Source organism: Typopeltis vanoorti, chromosome 25, assembly GCF_054136105.1.
Source record: "Typopeltis vanoorti isolate ZY-2024b chromosome 25, IOZ_Tvanoo_1.0, whole genome shotgun sequence".
NCBI classification, from domain to species: Eukaryota; Metazoa; Arthropoda; class Arachnida; order Uropygi; family Thelyphonidae; genus Typopeltis; species Typopeltis vanoorti.
In genome coordinates this window covers 21,512,488-21,533,286 of record NC_143573.1, presented here as the reverse complement: position 1 = coordinate 21,533,286, position 20,799 = coordinate 21,512,488, and the positions used below count along the sequence as shown (strand labels likewise).

The following is a 20,799-nucleotide window of genomic DNA, read 5'->3' as shown; positions in this document are numbered from 1 at the left end:
CAACAAGAGTCACACTACCTCTTAGGTGATTCCTCCCAACCATTACTAACATCTCCTTCACCCCCCCCCCCCCTTCACTGCCATTTGCTAACTCTCTATCATTCCAACAGGCAAGCACTCCTCTGGCATTCTACTCTTCACACCTGAAATTATCAAATCTCTATACATGACAGATGACATTGTTATATCATCTGCAGATGTCATTATTATTGAAGGAGACAAAGAAAAAAAAAAAGAGTCACCAGAGCTCAGTTGGTATCAACGATGGCCTTTGGATGGAAAAACCTGGGTTAAAGTCTCATCTAGGATACAAAGGACTTTTCAACTACAGGTGAGTTAGCTAGTATGGAGATAACAGGTTTTTTTTATCTGAAATGATTTCCATCCTGCAAAACAGATAAATTGGCCAAAAGAAGAATTAAAAGGCATAGCACTATACAATACTACAGAGCTGGTGATCATGAAAAGATTAGGAGACAACTGAGAACTACAGCATGGAAGAAAAGTTGAGTGGAAAGGAGATAGATGCTACTTGGGCATTGATCACAAGCTATTTAACAGCAGCAATGTTTGACTATATTCCAAAGGAAAAAATGCTAAATAAGGTAGGAGTAAATTGAATGAATAAAAGGATTCAGCATAAAATGAAGACAGTGTGGAGACAACACCTGATGAATGTTGGTATTAATCAGTTGCATGAAGAGTAAAAAGAGCAGGCTAGGAAAGTAAATTAGTTGATAAAGACAGAAAACCAAGCAAAAAGAAACCATATTTTGATATATGGCAAGCAGAAGAAAGCATAACTATGGGGAGATGGATGATGATGATGATGACAATGACAACTAATAGATACGAGAATATAGTTGAAGTATTCTATGAGCAGTTTATTAGAGAATTTCCCACTTGTAAATGCAACATCATGAGAAACTGGAATGTGGAGGATATGGTGGAGGATCGACTGACAGTGAGTGAGCAGGAGGTATATGGGGAATTAAGTAAACTTTATATTCACTTAATTCCCCATGGTAATATATTTTCATATAAGAAAATATATTACCACGTGTCTTAAAAGGAATGCTCCAGAGTCTCATGTTAAACAAGTTTGATAAGGGTGCCATTAAATCTCCAGAGCAGCCCTTCAAGATACATGGTGATATATTATTTGAGACTGGGAATCCCAAAGGAGTGAAAAGTGAGACAAATTGTTCCACCTCACAAAAGAGGAGGGGATAAGACTGATGTTACAATTATAGACCAATCTGCATATCTGGGGTTGTGGTTAAGGTGTTCGAGAGGTTGGTGAGGACTAGGATTCAGAAAGTGTGTTGATAATAACAGTATTCTTATGGTGATCAGCAAGGGTTTATTAAGGGGAAGTTATGTTTTAGTGATCTCTTTATGTACTACAACAAAGTGGTGACTTCACTGGATAAGGAATATGCATATACATTGTTAAAGTTGGATTTATCAAAGGTGTTTGATAGATTGCCACACAACAAGCATCATCATCTTATGTTTACCGGACATTCACAGAGATGCCGTATGGTCATTCCAATGTTTGGTGATGTACCACACCAGCCATGCCATGTAGTCCTATGGCAGGCTTTTCTGGAGACTTCAACTCTCTGAAGATTGGTCACTCCACACACACACTATCCATCCATCTCATTGACACTTCGTCTTTTTCCAGGAACTTACTTCTATTACTATTCTGAGAGGTCCTCCTTCCATCCTTTCAATGTGTCCAAAATATTTTAACTTTCTTCTGTCAATATTCTTAAGGAGCTTTAAAGTTCTACTGATCTTTTCTAATACCCATTCATTTGTATGCCTTGCAGTATAGGAGATCCTCAACAATCAGTATATGAGATCTTCAACAACGTTCTATAACACCACATCTCGAAAGCAACTATTCTTTTCTTATCTGACTTCTTTAGGTTCCAAGTCTCACATCCATAAGTCGCTGTTGGAAAAACAACTGCATCCAAAATCCTCAACTTTGTTCCCATGGAGATAGATCCATCCTTCCAGATTTTAGACAAGTCTCTGACTGTTCTTTTAGCCATTCCTAATCTTCTTCTGAACAACAATTCTTCACATTAAGTGAGAAGAAAGTAAACATCCTTGCCTAACTCCTTTTCCAACCTGAAGCCAATCAGTTAATCCTACACCTGTTCTCCATCACTTCTTGTTCTCTGTAAAAGTTGGCTATCAACCTGATAGTGTGTTGAGGAAAACCCATTCTTTTCATTTCTTCCCACAGTTTCACATGCTGAACACAGTCAGTCTAAGAAACACATTACCAGGAGTCTAAATTCTTTAATTTTTCTATAATCTGTCTAAGGTAAAGGATCTGATCTCTGGTGCCCTTACCTCTCCTAAAAACCTGCCTGTTCCTCAGGCATCACTGCCTCAACTTTGGTCTCAATTCTATTTATCACGATGTTCAATAAAATTTTGCTTGCATGAGATATTAAACTAATAGTTCTATAGTTCTTGAACTCCTTCATATCTCCTTTCTTATATAGTGGTATGAAAACCGACTTCTTCCGGTCTCTAAGCCATGATCCTCTCTCTCCCATATCCTTGTAATCAATCTATGAAACACTCTTATCCTTCCCTGTTTCCTTAATTAACTCTGCCTGGATTCCATCTACACCTGGGGCTTTATTGCTGTTAAGCTGCTTAACTGCTCTTTCAACTTCATGCCTAAGTGGAGGAGGTTCCAAATCAGAATTTTTATGGTAAGAGGGCTCCTCCAAATTTTCTTTATCAACCCTATTGTACTTCCTCACAGTATTCTCTCCATCTGTTTTTGATTTCCAATTCTTCTGTCAGTAATGCTCCATTCCTGTCTTTGATGGCATTCAATTTGGACTTAAACTTGTGCTTTAGGTCACAAACTAAATAAAACATCCTTTTATAATTGTGCCTCCTCATCTGGAACTCTATTTCTTCACATTTATTAGTATAAAACTTTTCCTTGTCCTGCTTGATGGCTTTTCTGACTTCTCTATATAATCTCTCTGCCCTTGTGTCTCTTTATTTTTCCAAACACCTTCTTTTGATTAGTTCCCATGTTGAATCTGATATCCATAGGTCTCTTGGTCTTCTCATTGCACTGAGATACTTCTTGGCTGTATCCTGTATTATCATCTTGACTCCTTCCCAAAGCATTTTTTGGTGAGTTCTCCTCATTGGTCTCCAAAAAATCATCCAAAGGAGTTGATGTTTCTGAATCCACTAGGAATTACTCTAACATCCAGTTTAGTTGGATGTGCCTACTTTGGAAGTTTTCAGAGTTAGTCTTACTTTGGCTCTTACTAGCTGATGGTCTGTACCACAATCTGCTCTAGGACAAGTATGCACATCAGAGATGCTTGTCTTCCACTGCTGGAGAGCCAGGATGTAATCAATCTGACCTTGACTATCAATGTCAGATATCCAAGTACAGATCCATCATGGGTGTTTCTGGAAGCAGGTATTGGTAGTCCTTGGTAGGCAGTCCAAAACAGTCTGTAAGTTTTCATAGAAATCCTCACTCTCTTCATCAGGTCAATCTGTGTGGTGTGCATAAACTACTATGATTGACACATTGGTAGGCTGAGCCTTAAGTCTAACAGAAAGCATCCTATCATTAATGGGGTTATAACTAAGAAGGCTTCTTGCCTGAGCTGTCTTCAGTATCACAGTTATCCCATGATGTTTTGAGTCACCACATGAGTAAACAATTAGCATACTATCCTGTCTTTTGAAGTGACCTTCTGCATTCCATCCAGTCTCTGTAATTCCTAGGATGTCAATTTTATACCTAGCCATCTCTTTACAGACAATCACAAGAGTATCCATCTGTAGATCTCAAACATTCTATGTGCCTATGTAAAATTCCCTTCTAAGATTAATCCTATACCTTCTGTGTTCCTCATTCGCAATATCACTGACACAACAAGCCAGTAATTAAATTGGAATGGATGGGATTGGATAAGAGACAGGTGAGTAGAACATGTGAATGGCTTTCAAACAGGTATCAGCAGGTTGAGTATGGGGAAGTGGTGTCCCAAAAGAGGAAGGTCACTAGTGAAATGCCCCAGGGATCTGTTTTGGAGCCATTATTGTTTAACTTGTGTGTATTAATAATATTGGGACAGGTTTTTAACTATAGATATGCAGATTTTTGCTGATGATACAAAGTTGTGAAGAACTATAAGGAGCAGAGCCAATGTTGTAGCCTTGCAGAAGGATCCCAATAGATTGTGTGAGTGGGAAAGTAACAGGAGCTGTCATTTTAATGTAAAATGTTAAGTCTTGAAATTTGGTAGGAAAGGTTGGGATTCAGAGTGTACAAGTAATGGGGAAATTTTGAAGGAACTGGAAGAAATGAGAGATCTGGGAATGGTGGTGGACAAAATTGAAGTTTAGGGATCACACTGCTAAAATTGTAAGAACATCACTACTGATTATGTCAATGATGAGGAGGACCTTGACCTGCAGAAGCAAAGAGGTTATGGTTTCCTCGTATAAGACCTTGATAAGGATGCATACGGACATATGTGCAGTTTTGATGAACTAGTTTTCAAGTGGAGAAGATATCTTAGAGAGCATGCAGAAAATGTTGACTAAGTTGGTGTCAAGTTTCTTGAATATAGGATATGAGGACAGACTGAGGGAATGCAACTTGCAAAGACTTGTGAATAGGAGAGAAGTCATGATAGAGATGTATAAATTAGTGAGGGGTTGTAACCAGATTAAGAGTAGATTTTTCACTAAGTAAAGGTAGGTTATTCTGGGCATAAATCCAAAACAACAACAACAATCAGAAAAAATTTAATGGGCTAGATAGCAAAAAAAAAAATAATAAAATAAGTTAGATAGTGGCTCATCTCTATATTCTTTCATATTCAGCATTTTAAAAATTATTATTATTATTATTATTATTATTGTTCCGGGAAACTCCAAGGAGTCGACAGACTCATTGAGGGAGGCCCTAACATGTCAAGAACAACTATTCAACATTCACACAGTATCTATCATACCTTGCCTTGAACTCATTCACAGTCGTAGCACCCACAACAGACTCTGGAAGCTTATTCCACTCATTTACCACTCTCCAAGTAAAGAACCTAGCTCTAACACCCTTGTCAACCATGCTCTTGCCCAGCTTTCATGCATGGCCCCTAGTCCTCCCACCACCAGTCATATTTTCAAAAATATCTTCTGGATCAATCTTATAAAAACCCTTCAGTAATTTGAATGTCTCAATCATATCACCCCTCCTTCGCCTATCGTCCAATTTCTGCAACCCACAAATCTTCAACCTATTCTCATAAGGTTCATTCCACCAACCTGCTATCATCTTGGTCACTCGTCTCTGGACCCTCTCCACTTCCTCCCCATCACGAAGAAACCCTGGTGCCCATAGCTGGGCACAGAAGTCCAGATGGGGTCTTATCAAGGCTCGATACAGAGGAACAACAACTTGTTCGTCTCTGCATGTTAAAGTATTTTTCAGAAGCCAACTGATTTGGTGAGCTGTTTTAGTTACTTTTGCAATGTGCCCCCTAAACTTCAATTCCCTATCCACCAACACTCCCAAATCCCTGGCCTCATCAATCTCCTGGAGTATGGTTCCACCAATGCGATATACTGCTGCTATTCTTTTCACCCCAAAGTGCATAACCTTACACTTTGCCACATTAAATTGACATCCATTTTTCCTAGCCCAGTCCTCCAAACTATCCAAATCATCCTGTAAAATTTTGACATCCTGTGCACTCACAATTGCTCTACCCAACTTTGCATCATCAGCAAACAAGTGAACACTTCCTCTCAGATCCTTTCCAATATCATTGATGAACAAATTGAAAAGCAGTGGTCCAAGAACAGAGGCCTGTGGCACTCCACTCCTGAATAAACCACTCTTTGATATCTCTCCTTCAACCACCCTCTTATCCATCTCACCAACCTAATATCTATACCCATCTGCTCCAGTTTACTGATTAGGGTTCCATGTGGTATCCTATCAAAGGCCTTGGCAAGGTCCAGTAATATCACTGTAAACCCATTACCCCTATCCAGTTCAGCCGTCACTGTGTTATAAAACGTGAGCAAGATACTGAGGCATGATCTACCCTTCACAAAACCATGTTGTCCCCCATACAATATCCCATTTTCATCTATCCAATCCTGTATTCTTTTCTTGACTAATTTCTCTAAGACCTTGACAATGATTCCTGATATGCTAATCGGTCGGTAATTTACAACAGCAGTCTTGGAACCACCTTTATGCAGTGGAACTATTTTCCCCTCTTTCCGCCCGCTCGGGACTAACCCAGACCCGAGACTCAAATTAAACAAAATGGTCAAGGGTACTGACAATTCTTTAGCTGCTTCTCGTACAACACGAGCTGGTATACCATCCAATCCCACAGATGTATTGACATTGAGGTTATGCAATAGACTACTCACCTCTACTTCATTAACCACAATTCCCGTATAATCTACTGGTTTATTCGTTTCTGCAATGTCACCACCTGGATGATATACTTTTGCAAAGTGCTCACTCAGTAACTCAACTATCTCAACTGATTCAGTTACCTCCCTACCATCGGCATTCTTTAAAATCAATCTGCCATGTACATTTTTCCTTTTACTTGCTACATATCTAAAAAACTGTTTAGGATTCTCTTTAGCCTGCATGGCCAATGTTATTTCGTAATCCTTTTTTGCTTTTCTTACCACACTCGTCACCCTTCTGGGCTGCGCTTTATATCGTTCATGTGCCTGCCGGTCACCCTTCTCCTTAAATTCCCTCCATAGTTGTTTCTTTTTTTGCAACTCAAGCTTAATGGTGTTATTCATCCATTTAACCCCTACTTGATTTATTATTCGGACTCTAGGTATACAGTCAGCCATTGCTTCATGCAAGCACTTCTTAACTACCTCCCATGCACTATCAACTTCTAGTCCTTGCAGTTGTACATGCCATGGCACTGAACCAATCAAACTCCTAAGCTTATCATACTTTCCAGCCCGATAATTCCACATGTACCCTGTCTTAACTGAAAATTCTACACCTTTAGCCACCTCCCAAGTTAAGACCCTATGATCACTCTCACCAATTGGTGGCAATGTGGTCATATTTGTTACAGCCAAATCCTCAGATGTAATTACTAGGTCAGGCACTCTCTGACCCCTAGTATTTTCCATTACATGCTGTCGCAGATAGTTATCCCTTAATAACTGCATAAAATCCAGTTCCTTCCTCCCGTGTGTCCTCTCCTCACTCCAATTAATGCGACCATAGTTGAAATCTCCCATAATAATCACCCTCCTTCCACCCATTTCTTCTATTTGCTTGTGCATACTGTCACTACCATCTTTTCCATCACCTGGTCTATAGCAGCACCCAATTGTATATTTAGTTCTGCTAGCCACAATCTCACACCAAATGGCCTCAAATGTGCTCTTTTCTCTATCCTGCAATTCAACTTCTATTCTCCTTGGCTGGAGCTCATCAGCTATCATCAACAATACTCCTCCCCCCATTTTATTCTCTCTGTCATTCCTGAACACACTATACCCATCACATTCAATCCCACTAGTTATATCATCTACAGTCAGCCATGTTTCACTAATACCTATAACCTGTGGTCTGGAAGTGCCAACCATGGCCAAAAACTCTTCCTTCTTGTTCCTAATACTCCTAGTATTAGTGTACATGAATTTAAGACCCCCATTAGCCCCAACCCTACCTTGATGCCTTATATTAACTATCCCACTCAGATTTGTTGTCCTTATTTGCTCTGGCATATTATATTCATTCTTACATTCAACTGCCTCCATAACGACTGTATCTCTACCCCACCCCCTTAACAAATCTAGTTTCCCTGAATTTGCACATCCACTACATTCAGCAACACTTTCTCAAGTCTTCTTACACCGTAACCATTCAAATGCAAGCCATCCATCTTATATAGATCCTTTCGCCCATCGAACTCACTCCACACATCCACAAATTCCACACCACGCGTCATACATAACCCACGCATAAAGTCATTCGCAATTATAGCCCTCCTTTTAAACATTTCACTGTCATACCGTGGCAAAAGACTAATCATTCTAACTCTCTCACTCTTTTCTTTTGCTACCTCAAACAATTCATTCAGGTCTTCTATCATTTCCATTTTATCTCCTTTCAAATCATTCGTACCTGCCACAACAATCATTTCTTTCACCCTTTCCTTTTGCTCTCTAATAGACTCAGTTACATCCTTTATGGTCGCACCAGGTTGGTACGATTTTGTCAAATCCTCTACTAACACACCTCGTACTAACGAGTCTCCATACAGCACTCTATCCTTCATTTTGTTCATGTTCACATTCATACGTCTATTTTTCCTGTCATACCTTTTATTATTGGTTGGTTCATTCAGTCTGCTTTTGTTCATGCACTCTAGCTGCTGTTTTGCTCTTTCTATCACACTATTCAACAACGCGATCTCACTCAATGCATCTATCTCATCTTTTTTGTTCTCTGAGAAACCATTTATACTATCATTCACACTTTCTACATTCACACTCTCACAATTTTCATGTACAACCTTGCCGTTTCTTGTCATATCCCTATTTCCTTCATTCTGAAGGTTGACAAAAATATCACACTCACGATCCGAAATACACTTCAATTCCTCATTCTCCCTACATTTTCTACACACATTCAATCCTTTATTATCAACTAACCACACTCCGACCGCACTCCTCAAAGCGTACATTTCACAGCTAGTACACTGACTCATTTCTTTTATGCTACCGTTCTTTGATAACGATGGCGAACCTTCATTACTGGCCGCCATTTTCCTTCGCACAGGTGCCATACTTATTTCAACGTGTTTTGTCAAATTATACGTTATAACACACCAAAAATAGACGCACTAAAATACGCAAGGCAAACAAAACAAAACTACACAATATTAAGTAATTTGTATCGATAACTGAAAATGATACTTATCTTATCTGGAGCTTGCACGAACACTACACATTACGAATTCATCTAGCGGCAACTTCCCGACATAGATTATGTTATAAAACACTTTAGTACACTAACCACGCTAACAAAGCTCCAATAATATACCAAAATTACACACTTAAGTCCATTAAATTGAATCCAAAACATCAATAAATCAACAAAAAACACAAATCTCTCAGGAGCTCTCCGATAGCACGTCCGTTCACCAGCTAGCCTCGACACCAAACATATGGTGTTTGCTCGCAAAATGGGAGATAAAAGTCTACCATCAAATTATTATTGAATATCCTAACCTAATATCAGTCTGAGGTATTGAAGAGGATCACTATCCAATAGACTACTCACCATGAAATACCATCAGTTAATCAGTAACTGCTATAACATGAATGGAGATTAGATTCTACCAATCTCAATTCATAGTAGATCTCCTTTGCCTACAGTGCTCAACTTTGAATATATACCATGTAAAGGTAACATATGCAGTCACTTTTGACATTTCCAAGGTATTTAATCTGGTCATGAAGGAGACCAACTTAGCAACTTACCATCCCATGAGCTAATTTCCATCCTCTATAATTAGGTGATCAGTTGTTCTTGGTACTGCAGATTTTCCCTATTTGGATTACCATATCAATGTAGTAATATCTCAGGAATTTGTTCTAAAACTTATCTTCATTTCAGTAATTCACAAATGACCTCCTTTTCATAAAGACTTCTCATAAAGCTTCCATAGCAAAATTGGAAGAATAACAATATATTGTGCCCTTCAATTGGAAAAGGCCTATGTTCAATTCTCATTGATACAAGAGGAATCTTTATGTGGGCTTTTTCATTTGAAAGTGAGTTAGCCGATCTCATATGGAGGTAGCAGGGTTTTTTCTCTCAGAAACTCGAATTTTTCATCCTGTGTACAGGAAAATTGGCCTTCAGAACACATGCAATTTATAGACAAAAAATACTCCTGGTGGTGGTAGTGATGAGCAGTACATGACATTGATGGTAATTGTGCATAGTAGGAGAATTTAGTGGTAAGGGAGACAGATGTGTGTAGTGGAGTCCTGCAATGAGTCCTTGGACTCTTGGGAGGTGTCACATAATAATAATAAAATAATACTAAAACTTCAAATCCATCTATAGTTTTTCTGATTATGGTACTGCTGTGATATGATCTGTCATATAACAACTGATGAACTTGTGGAAGTGAAAGTAATGGTCATAATCTCAATTTCTACAACTTTGGAAATCATCAAAAATGAATGTTGACCAAAAAACAACTAACAGTTCTCTAGTACTATAAAATGCTACTTATAGATTTGTAGAGAGAGAGTGAGAGAGATCTCATCAAAGCCTTGCCAAGGTGCACTTTGCCACCAATTCCAAAAAATGATCATGTACTCTAGATCCGGGACAAGCATGTACAATGCTGGTTAAGAAAGAAGTCTATGGTTTATGCATATATCTCTTAAAAAGAAAAAAATGCATAGGCTTTTCTGATTATTTAAAACAGACTTACAAATCCTCAACAAATGAATGCACACCAAAAATAATAGTTCTCTAGTAATGCAAAATTCTACTTATGGATTTGCAGGAAGAGAGTGAGAGAGACATTGACAAAGTCTTACCAAGGTATCACTTTGCCACCTCTCATCAAGCAAGGAAAAATGAATTTCTTGAATTTTTGAGGAACAACTATCTTAGACTGTGCAATGACTAATAAACTGTGAAGGACTAAAATTCTTGCATTTGATCTTTCTTTGCATCAGAGGAAATTATTGTAAATGGAGTAATGAAATGCTCTTCAATTCAGAAGATTGGCCATTAGAGAATAACTTAGTATAGTGGCAAGCCAAATCAGGATTGCTGTGAAGAAAAGATATGTGGCCAATAGAAGAAAAAATGCTTATAAGAAGATAATATTAGTTGATGAAAAAAGTTAAATGATGACTACTGCTGAAGATATAGTTGATATATTTAATGAACAAGTGATCATGACATTTTTTCCTCTTACATGACATTTTTTCCTCATATCTTGGATGCAGAGGGAATGGAGAAGAGGCTGATGGTAAGCAAGAGGAAGTATATGAAGAATTAAGCCAACTTGATGTTAATATGGTGAGGAGGGATATAATGACATTTTACCATATGTTTCAAGGGAATATTCCAATAAGCTAACAACAGCCTTGACCTCCTTGTTTAACAAGAGTTTTGCACTGGGGCAAGAGCTAAAGAAGTGGAAAGAGGATGAAACTGTTCCATTGGAAGTGATAAAACTGGGGATTCCAATTATATTTCAACTGCTGCCACAATCTGCAATTACCAACAGGAATCCAAGCTATATAGTGAAAAACAGCTGTCAAGTAATTTTAGATCATCATCAGTGTTGTTCTGAACATGAAGAAATACTGTATCTGCATGACTACAGACAGTAAAAGTTTCTTATTCAGTATCAAGAAAACATAAGAATTATATGCATATTGTATATTAACAATAACTAGTAAATTATGTAGTTTATCAGCTGTTAATGTGAAAAAACTGATAAATAATCAGAATGTAAAGATACTATTCATTTTTTCCTAAAAGAAAGGTAAAGATGCTATTATAATAATAATAATTTTTTTATTATTATTTGACACCTCCAGGAAGTCAAAGACTCATTGAGGAAGTGCACCTAATCTACAGCCTTCACCACTCAAGCTCATCCACCAATCGCATCATCTACACCAACTACATCAACTGTCCACCACCACTAGTACTTTCACAGATAATCACAAACATCCATGCCCACGGTGGGATTCAAACCTGCAGCCTTTTGGCTGGAGAGCAGATATGCTAACCACTCGGCCAACCAGCCAGCAGAATGAAAAGTAATGTAAAAATGTAAAGTAATGTAAAGTAAAAATGTAATATCAGAATGTAAAGAAAGTTATTATAATTTGATACTTATCTAGTTTCCATTTTTATAATAATGTAAATTTGTTTTTAACTCAAATATTACAGAAAATAAGAAATGCAAAAAATATAAATGCTTCTTACTTTTATGAAATGGAGATGCTCTGTACTATTCTGCAACATATCCACTACAAAAGGACCCCATACATTTATCCAGTAAGATGTTATATTCAGAGCAGTTGCTAGAGGGATGAATGAAGCATTTACCTAATGGGAAATGTAGAGCTCATTATTTCTTTGATGAAAATTTAATCATTTAAAATATAATTAAATAAACAACAAATAAAGATGCCAATCTTACATCTAAAAATATTCCAATTAGAAATATCTAACAGTTTGTAAGGCTATACTGATTAATATTTTGACATTGATATCAGAAGTATTAACCCAAAAAAGTAAGAAGACTATTTTTTATTATTTAAAATATTAATTGTTTACATTTAAATGATATTTCTAAATCAAGTCAATCTAGATGGTACAAGATTTCAAGATTTTCACTGCTGGGTGTGATCACCTTGCTCATAAGAAAAACACAAAGCATTAAATGCTTACAGAAGTTAATCCTTGTAAATTCATCAATATGCTACATATTTATAAGCTTTCATGGGTGAATAATTGTAAAAAAAAAAAAAAAGAAGGAGAAGAAATAAGAACAGGAGATTATGATAGTTGAGACCAAAGAAGTGCTTGTAAATATAAGAGGTGAGGTGCAAGAAAGAAAAGAATGTGAATGCAAGATGGACAGAGTAATCAAGGTGAGTTGAAGTGGATGGGGAGACATGGGTTAAGGAGGGGAAGAGAGAGAGAGAGCATGCAACTGAAGCAATACTCTCTCTCTCTCTCTCTCTGTGTGTGTGTGTGTGTGTGTGTGTGTGTGTGTGTGTGTGTGTGTGTGTGTGTGTGTGTGTGTGTGTGTGTGTGTGTAACCAGTCAGTCAACATAAGAATGTGATGGAAGGAGAATAGTTCATTCTTGTAAAAAATAAAGTATAAGTAATAATAAAGGGCAAGAGTGAAGAGTAAGGATGGAGAAGTGAAACTAAGAAACTCAAAAATGATTTTCATTTTTTTCCCCTGTAAAAATCATTTAAAGAGTTTTTTTTAAAATTTTTTTTTAAGGTGGGAAACTATTGCATTGATTGAATTCATTTATCTGAAAGTAATGGAATACGTGAAACAAGTTGAAGGATACTCTGAAGGGATAAGGATGTTGTTTTTTGTAAAAGGAAAAGGGTAGGGAGAGTACTGCTGATGATAGAAGAATAATTATGTCCTACAATGTATAGATACAAAAGGGAAATAGTAACAGTATGGAGAGAAAAGATGAGTGCATGATGTTTAGTTGAATTTTGCTATAGAATGGAGAATATGGAAGATGCTGACAAAAAAATGAATAAGCAAATAAGAGAAGATAGTGGATTTTAATTATGAATATAAATTACAATCAGGAAATGTCATCAAGGTTCAAGAAAAATAAATTTCAGTTTTTGAAGGAGCACTATCTTGGGAAGTAAGTAAAAGAGTGCGCACAAGGTTCAATAATCATAAATCTAGTCATAATAATCAGAGAATATGAGTGGGATATCAAATCTCCCTCTATTAGTGAAGGTAATCATTAGGCTTTCATCTGGGGAGGTGGCCAACCACATAAGAACTTAAATGAGAAAAGGAAATACGTGGAACTACAAGGCTAGTGATTATGAATAGCTCATAATCACTGGTTCATAATCAGAAAGCTTGAAGCTAATGCATGAAAGTAAGAACTAAGTGGAAAGGAGATCAATGTTGCTTGAGCACTTGTTATAAATACAATACCAGCAGCTGAGTTTACTACAAAGACTAAGATATTAAATAAGGTGGGCATAAAATGGAAAGGTTCATCAGATCACACCATCTGTGCATAGATTTAGTCACCGGGTTTTCATGGTGATGAGGATATGTTAGAAAGAGACCAGAGAAGATTCACAAAGGTGTTCAGTGGTCTTTGGAATGTGGAGTATGAGGACAGATTGAGATAATGTAAATTGCAAAGCCTCATGAATAGGAGGAAGAGGGAGATATGATTGATATATATAAGCTAGTAAGGGGTTGTTATCAGATTGACATGAAAGAGATTTTTCATAGAATGGGAGACTGGAGTTAAACAAGAGGCCATCGCTTGAAATTGTATAAGGAGGATGTGAGCAGAGGAATGAGGAACAGGTTCTTTGCATGGATAGTGGTTGGTGAGTGGAATGTATTGCCTGAGTATGTTGTTAATGTAGACACATTGAATCAGTTTCAGGCACGGTTGGGAGATCATTGTGTGTGGTAGTGAGTACCTCCCATGATGAGTATATGACTCCATGGAGGTCAGATGTTAATAATAATAATCACTGGTGAGCAAGCAGAAAGTATATAAGAAATTACCATATTTGTCGGCATATAAGACGCACCCATTTTTGGGGGCATTTTTTGAAAATAAAATATATATACACTTTTGAAAATAATTACATCATCTTATCATACATTGATTGAAAACAACTGCAGATAATTTTGGTATAAAACAATTATATATCAAGGAAAAAATGTAGGAATTACAATTATAGTTTTAATCTTCATCCTAATCTTCAGAGCTAGACAAATTATCTCTGAAATCTTGTCATTGCTTTCTTTAAACAATAAATCATCTTCAGTACCATCAAGAGCATTACATATGTCACACTTCTTAAATGACTAAATAATAATCTCTGGTTTTATTGCACTCCATGAGGTTTTAAGTCATTCACATACTTTCTGAAATTGTAGATTTCTTTCTTTCTTCCAGTTGATGTTGCTTCAAAATCTGAAGACTTCTCCTTCATGAATCCTTTAAATTGCTTATTAATGAAGACATCTAAAGATTGTAGCTGGCTGGTTAAACCTCCTTGAATTAAAGCTAACTGAGTTTTAAATTTTTTTCAATTTTTAAGCATATTCTAAATAGCCTCAGTTCTGTGGCAATGAAACTGATCCCCCCTACTAGCAAAGCTGGTTTCTTTATCATTCCACTGGGATGCACCATATTTTTTCTATCAACAATTTCATTCCTTCTTCATCTATCCAGCATTTAGAGTGGGCATGAATATAAACTCTAATATGTGAGTTTTGCTTGGGTAATATCTTTCTTAAAATTAAAAAAAAAAGCAATTTTGTACCATGAGCACAGCATGGCATCATCAGTCATGGCCTACCTGTTTAACAAAAGAGTCTTGGAACAGCACAAGTCTCGGAGAAGTGGAAGGAAGACAAAATTGTTCCATTTCACAAAGGTGGTGATAAGGCTAAGACAACAAACTTGTGTTTTACAAACTTACTTATGTACTATAACAAGGAGATGAATGTCTTGGACGAGAGAGAGAGAGAGAGAGAGAGAGAGAGAGAGAGAGAGAGAGAGATGCATATACAGTGATATATTTAGATTTTGCAAAGGTTTTTGATAGTTACCACACCACAAGTTGGTCACTAAACTGAAGCAGATGGGATTCAATGACAGATTAATGAGTTGGATATGTGAATGGTTATCAGATATATATCAGCAAGTTGTGTATGGGAGAGCACTAAAAGACGAAAGTTACTAGTGTTGCCACAGGGGTCAGTTTTGGGACAATTGCTAGCTAATTGCTAGCTAACCTGTCCTAATATTGATGATATTGGGACAGGTTTAACTGCTGATATACAACTATTTGCAGATGATGGAAAACCAGGGTGAGTGATGTGGAATCAATTAGAACAGATTGTATGAGTGGGCAACAGTATGGAACTGTCAACTCAATGTTGGCAAGTGTAAGGTTCTGAAATTTGGTAGGCAACAATGGGATGTAAAGTATACGTTGAGCAAGGAAATTTTGGAGGAATTTGAAAAGATAACATATATACATATATATATATATGTTACGGTTAAAGTGATAAATCTGGTTATTATTAATAATTACTGGTTAAAGTGAATAATTTATGAGATTAATAATTGCTAGCTAATTGCTAGCTAACCTGTCCTAATATTGATGATATTGGGACAGGTTTAACTGCTGATATACAACTATTTGCAGATGATGGAAAACCAGGGTGAGTGATGTGGAATCAATTAGAACAGATTGTATGAGTGGGCAACAGTATGGAACTGTCAACTCAATGTTGGCAAGTGTAAGGTTCTGAAATTTGGTAGGCAACAATGGGATGTAAAGTATACGTTGAGCAAGGAAATTTTGGAGGAATTTGAAAAGATAACATATATACATATATATATATGTTACGGTTAAAGTGATAAATCTGGTTATTATTAATAATTACTGGTTAAAGTGAATAATTTATGAGATTAATCACTTTAACCGGTTAAAGTGAATAATTCCTAGAGGAGTCTGGTAATCTAATGATATCCCGGCCTTCCAATTCCTCCTTCCATGAAACTTCCCCAAGTTGACGTCTAAGACTATTGTAATCACCTGCCTTATAATTCCACATATGTTCTTGTCTCTTGGATACTCCTGCATGTCTATTCATCTTCCAAATCAAAACCACATGGTCACTCTCTCCAACTGGTGGGAGAGATGTCATCTCAGTTATTATCAACTATTCTGATGCTATGACCAAATCCAAAACTCTTGAACTTCTTGTTCCCTCTATTGCATGCTGCCTAAGACATGTGTCCCTCAAGAATTCTAGAAATTCCATTCTCTTATTGCTACATGCATCTTCCTCTCCCAATTTATACTGCTGTAGTTAAAATCTCCCATAACAATCATTCTTCTTTCACCTGCCAAGCTCAACTGTTTAAACATCTCTTGGTCCCCACCCTCTGTGCTCCTTGGTCTGTAGCAACACCTCACTAAATATCCTGTTCTGCCCACCTCTACCTCACACCATATGCTTTCAAAATCATTAGTGTCTTCACTTGACAACTTTTTACAAACCATATAAAAAAATTGGCATCTCTTATCAGCTCCACCAAAGACCAGCCACTTCCCTTAGACCTACCTGGAGTATACCAGGTCCCTTGTAGTTGCAAACTCTCCTACTATGGCCAAACAGGCTGGACAGCTAATATCAGGATATCCGAACATAAGGACTATATCCAGTTCCACCAATACAGTGGCTCAGGACTTGCTGACCATGCTTTGGATACCTACAAAATACGCTGGAAGAAAGTAACTTTACTACACGGCAGAAGTATAAATATGAGAGATTATTTCTGGAATCAGCCTCAACTCTAAAAAACTCCCGAAACCTCAACAAATTTGGATGCATGAGACTGCCCCAAATATGGGAAGCTTGCATTCTTAGAACATCAGCTCAGTTTAGGCTGCTAGGGGGCATATTTAGTGAATACTTTGTGGCCTAAAAGTGTTGCCACATTAGTGAAACCTGGCTCTTGAGTTGGTTGTAGAGACTGAAATTGGGTGCAATGGATATATTATTTTAGAATTTATAGAAGAGAGGTGGAGGGAGTGCTACTCATGATATCAGACGACTTGAGTCAGTTAGGGTTAACATTCATTAAGGCAATAATGGTTAATACTATGCATGTAGCAGTGAGCTTGAGGCTATCTGGTGTGAAATGGAAGCTAACAAGATGAAATATATGATGGGGCATTATTGCAGACCTGGCAGTTCAGTTTATGGAACAAAGAAATGCACTGCCAAATTACTCTGATAAGTACTAAATGAGAAATTGTAATGGATGACCTAAATTATCCAAATATTGATTGGGCAACAGAGAAAACTCACAAAAAGAAAAAAGAAAATTTACTGAGCTGCAGTGAGACAACTTTCTCAAGCAGCATGTGAATGAGGCAAGTTGAGGACAAAGTGTGATTGATATCACCATAGCATCAGCATGTGTCTCAGTTAAGGTTGTCATCATTGTGATACTGCAGCATAGGGCCGCCGAGAGAAATTTTCAGGCCCGTGACAAGTCTGTGGTCTGGGCTCCACTTAAAAAAGTGCATCACGTTTGTTTAATAAAAAAAAGTCATATAAAACATTAAACATTTATTTAAAAAAAGTGTACAATAAATTCAAAATTCAATACATTACATACCATACAAATTACAAACATTAAATAAAAAGAGAATTTTTAAATTATGATTGCCTCATCTGCCTCATCCACTTCCTCACTTTATGGTTAGCGAAATCTTTAATCACCTCGTCATAATCTATTTTCTTTGCCAGGTCATGTTCTATTGATAGCAAAGCTAGGACGTTTAATTTTTCCTGGAGCATTGATGATCTACTGAAGCTCTTTATTGCTGAAAGTTTACAAAACGCTCTTTCACCTTCGGCAACTGTTACTGGTATTGTGCAAAAAATTCTGCACAATTCGGGAACATTACTGTGAAGGAAATTACTAGCTAGCTCTAGCGATGCCGACTGCAACAACTTTGCATGAATGCCTATTGACATCATCACCTGCTATAACTACAGCGATCCGCACCAAGAGCATCAGTGTCTTCCGGACACTCACGGCGAGCTAAAGAGCATAGTCGTCTGTCTAAAACAAAACACAGTATCATTCTCGATATGCCATTATCCTTTATCATTGTTGAATTATTACGAGAATTAAAACCATGCATTATAAACACAGTTATGTGACACTTTGGGGCCTGACGGTCAGGCCCTTTTCGATGCAGGGCCCGTGAGAAAATAATCAGATGTCACCCCCTCTCGGTGGCCCTGCTGCAGCATCACCATCACCAGGTCAGTGTCTGGAATGTATCCAACTATATGGTCTTTCCAAGCAGGACAGATTACATGATGAAGTACAAGGCTGGAAACTATGAAAAAGTCAGGAAGACATTATCAATTGCAGAATGGGAAGAATATCAGCAGTGCACAAGATGCTTAAATAATGCAGTGTTTGAATGTGTCTCTAGAGTTCTAAGAATAAAACAAATTGGATGGGATTGAAATGGATGTGCAATCTTACTGAGGAAGAGATCCATAAGAAAAAGATGTAGAAGGAATATCATGAGAATAAGAGCGAGAGAAGTTATGAAATATATAAGGTACAGATCAGAAAATTTACTAGTATTATATAGAAAGTTAAGTTGGAGTGTGAAAATAAAAGCAACCCAAAAGAATTTTATAATCATGCTGCAAGAAAGAATGACTCTTGAAGAACAACTTTACTGTATGCATCAGAAGCTCAGAAGCAGATGCAATAGTTCAAATAATGATTGCTCCTTCGCTAACATCTATCAACCTTGCATATGTAATATATTACACAGTGATACTACTACACTGGATGAAGAGGGGAAAGATGCATGAGAAGGATGTTGAGGTATGTATAGAAAAATGAAGAAGATGAAAACAAATGTCAGTATGAAAGAGGTAATGAAAGACACGCCATTGGAATTGTATAGGTGCATAAAATGCACAAAGTTTATTTTCTGAGAGATAAAATGAATATACCGACTGAGACATTGGATATGAGGAGTAAGCGAGCAGAGGAATTGGTACTGGTAGTAGATACAAATGACATGACTGGGAACAAGGAGATCGTAAGATTGGATATAAGGAGGATGTCGAGAAGGATAAAATATAATGGTGTGATAGGAAAGGTAGTCACTATATTGCACAGATATGACAGTGATGAGATGAGGCAGAGAGCAAGAATTATGAATGATATGTTAGCAGAAATGTGCAAAGAGAAAAAAAGTATAGTTCATATGGGGAATGAGTTTGAAGGAAGAAATGAACCATATGAAAGTAATGGACTCCATTTGAATGATTTTTGTATAGGTCATTTGGAGAGACTGCTGCTGTTGCAGGAAGGGAGAGTAATGAATGCAGAGAATGAATCTGATCAAGTAAGAAGAAAATGTGAAAGAGCAGGAGAGTAAGGAAAGAGAGACCGAAATGGTGCTTATGAATGAAGAAATGGACAGCATGAGTGTAGAGAATGCAAGAGCAAACGTGCAAGACAAACAAGTAAATGGGCAGAGTTGGGATAGACAGGGGGAACAAAGAATGAGAAAAGGTGATGTTTCAATCAGATGTGAATGTGTGTGTAGACAAAAAAGGGGGAGGGGGAGATGATCTGGGATGTAGGGAAAACAGTTGGATTTGAAGAACGTTCTGAGATGAGTAAGGAGAAAAAGAAATGAAACAATACGTGGTATCAGCGAAACTTGTTATAGGTCCAGGAAAGAGCTGTTATATTTGTATACGAATGCTAGAGGTATCAGAAACAAGGTAAATGAAATTGTTGCACTGATTGAGTTTGTTCACTCAAAAATTGTTGGAAGAAGTGAGTCATGGTTGATGAGGATGACATCCTGACGGGAAATGGGATGGAAGGGTATGATATAAAGGCAACTCAAAAGAATTTTATCACCTTAGTAATAATATTTTTGGTTTACAGATCAAGTCTTGATCAATTTTATTAACTGAACCAACTAGTTTCGCCAAACTTTAACTGTTGGCATCTTCAGGGCATTTACATATAGGTTGAAACAATCTCACAATTATGTGTAACTATAAAACTGACAAGAATAGTTACAAATAAAATAGTATCGAACATGCATGAAACACATATTGCGTGTACAAGATTAGCTAGCTGTTGCTGAGGAACTTTCTATAGTTTGTATTAAAGTTCATTTCTTTTGTTTTTAAAGATTTGATTAGGGTTTTCCATATCTCTGGGAGTATTAGGCCTTGATTTCTGTTAAGGTTGACAGTAGAACGGGTGACTGTGCCTGCTTCTTTGAAATTTCTTGAATGGTAATCTTCCTCTATGTAAGGGGAACAACTTTTGTCCCACTCGATGACATGGATAGTTGTGGAGAAATGAGATGATAGGCCAGAAATGTC

General features: G+C 37.2%; 1 protein-coding gene across 1 annotated transcript in view; it reads right to left on the bottom strand.

Annotated features, from left to right (window-relative positions):
• LOC150092596 (phospholipid-transporting ATPase ABCA1-like) overlaps positions 1 to 20,799 on the bottom strand; it is a 982,930-nt gene that overhangs the window by 711,659 nt on the left and 250,472 nt on the right. The window contains exon 12 of the mRNA XM_090414749.1: positions 12,059 to 12,181. Within this exon, the coding sequence (XP_090270875.1) occupies positions 12,059 to 12,181 (123 nt within the window). The remainder of the gene's footprint in view (positions 1 to 12,058; positions 12,182 to 20,799) is intronic.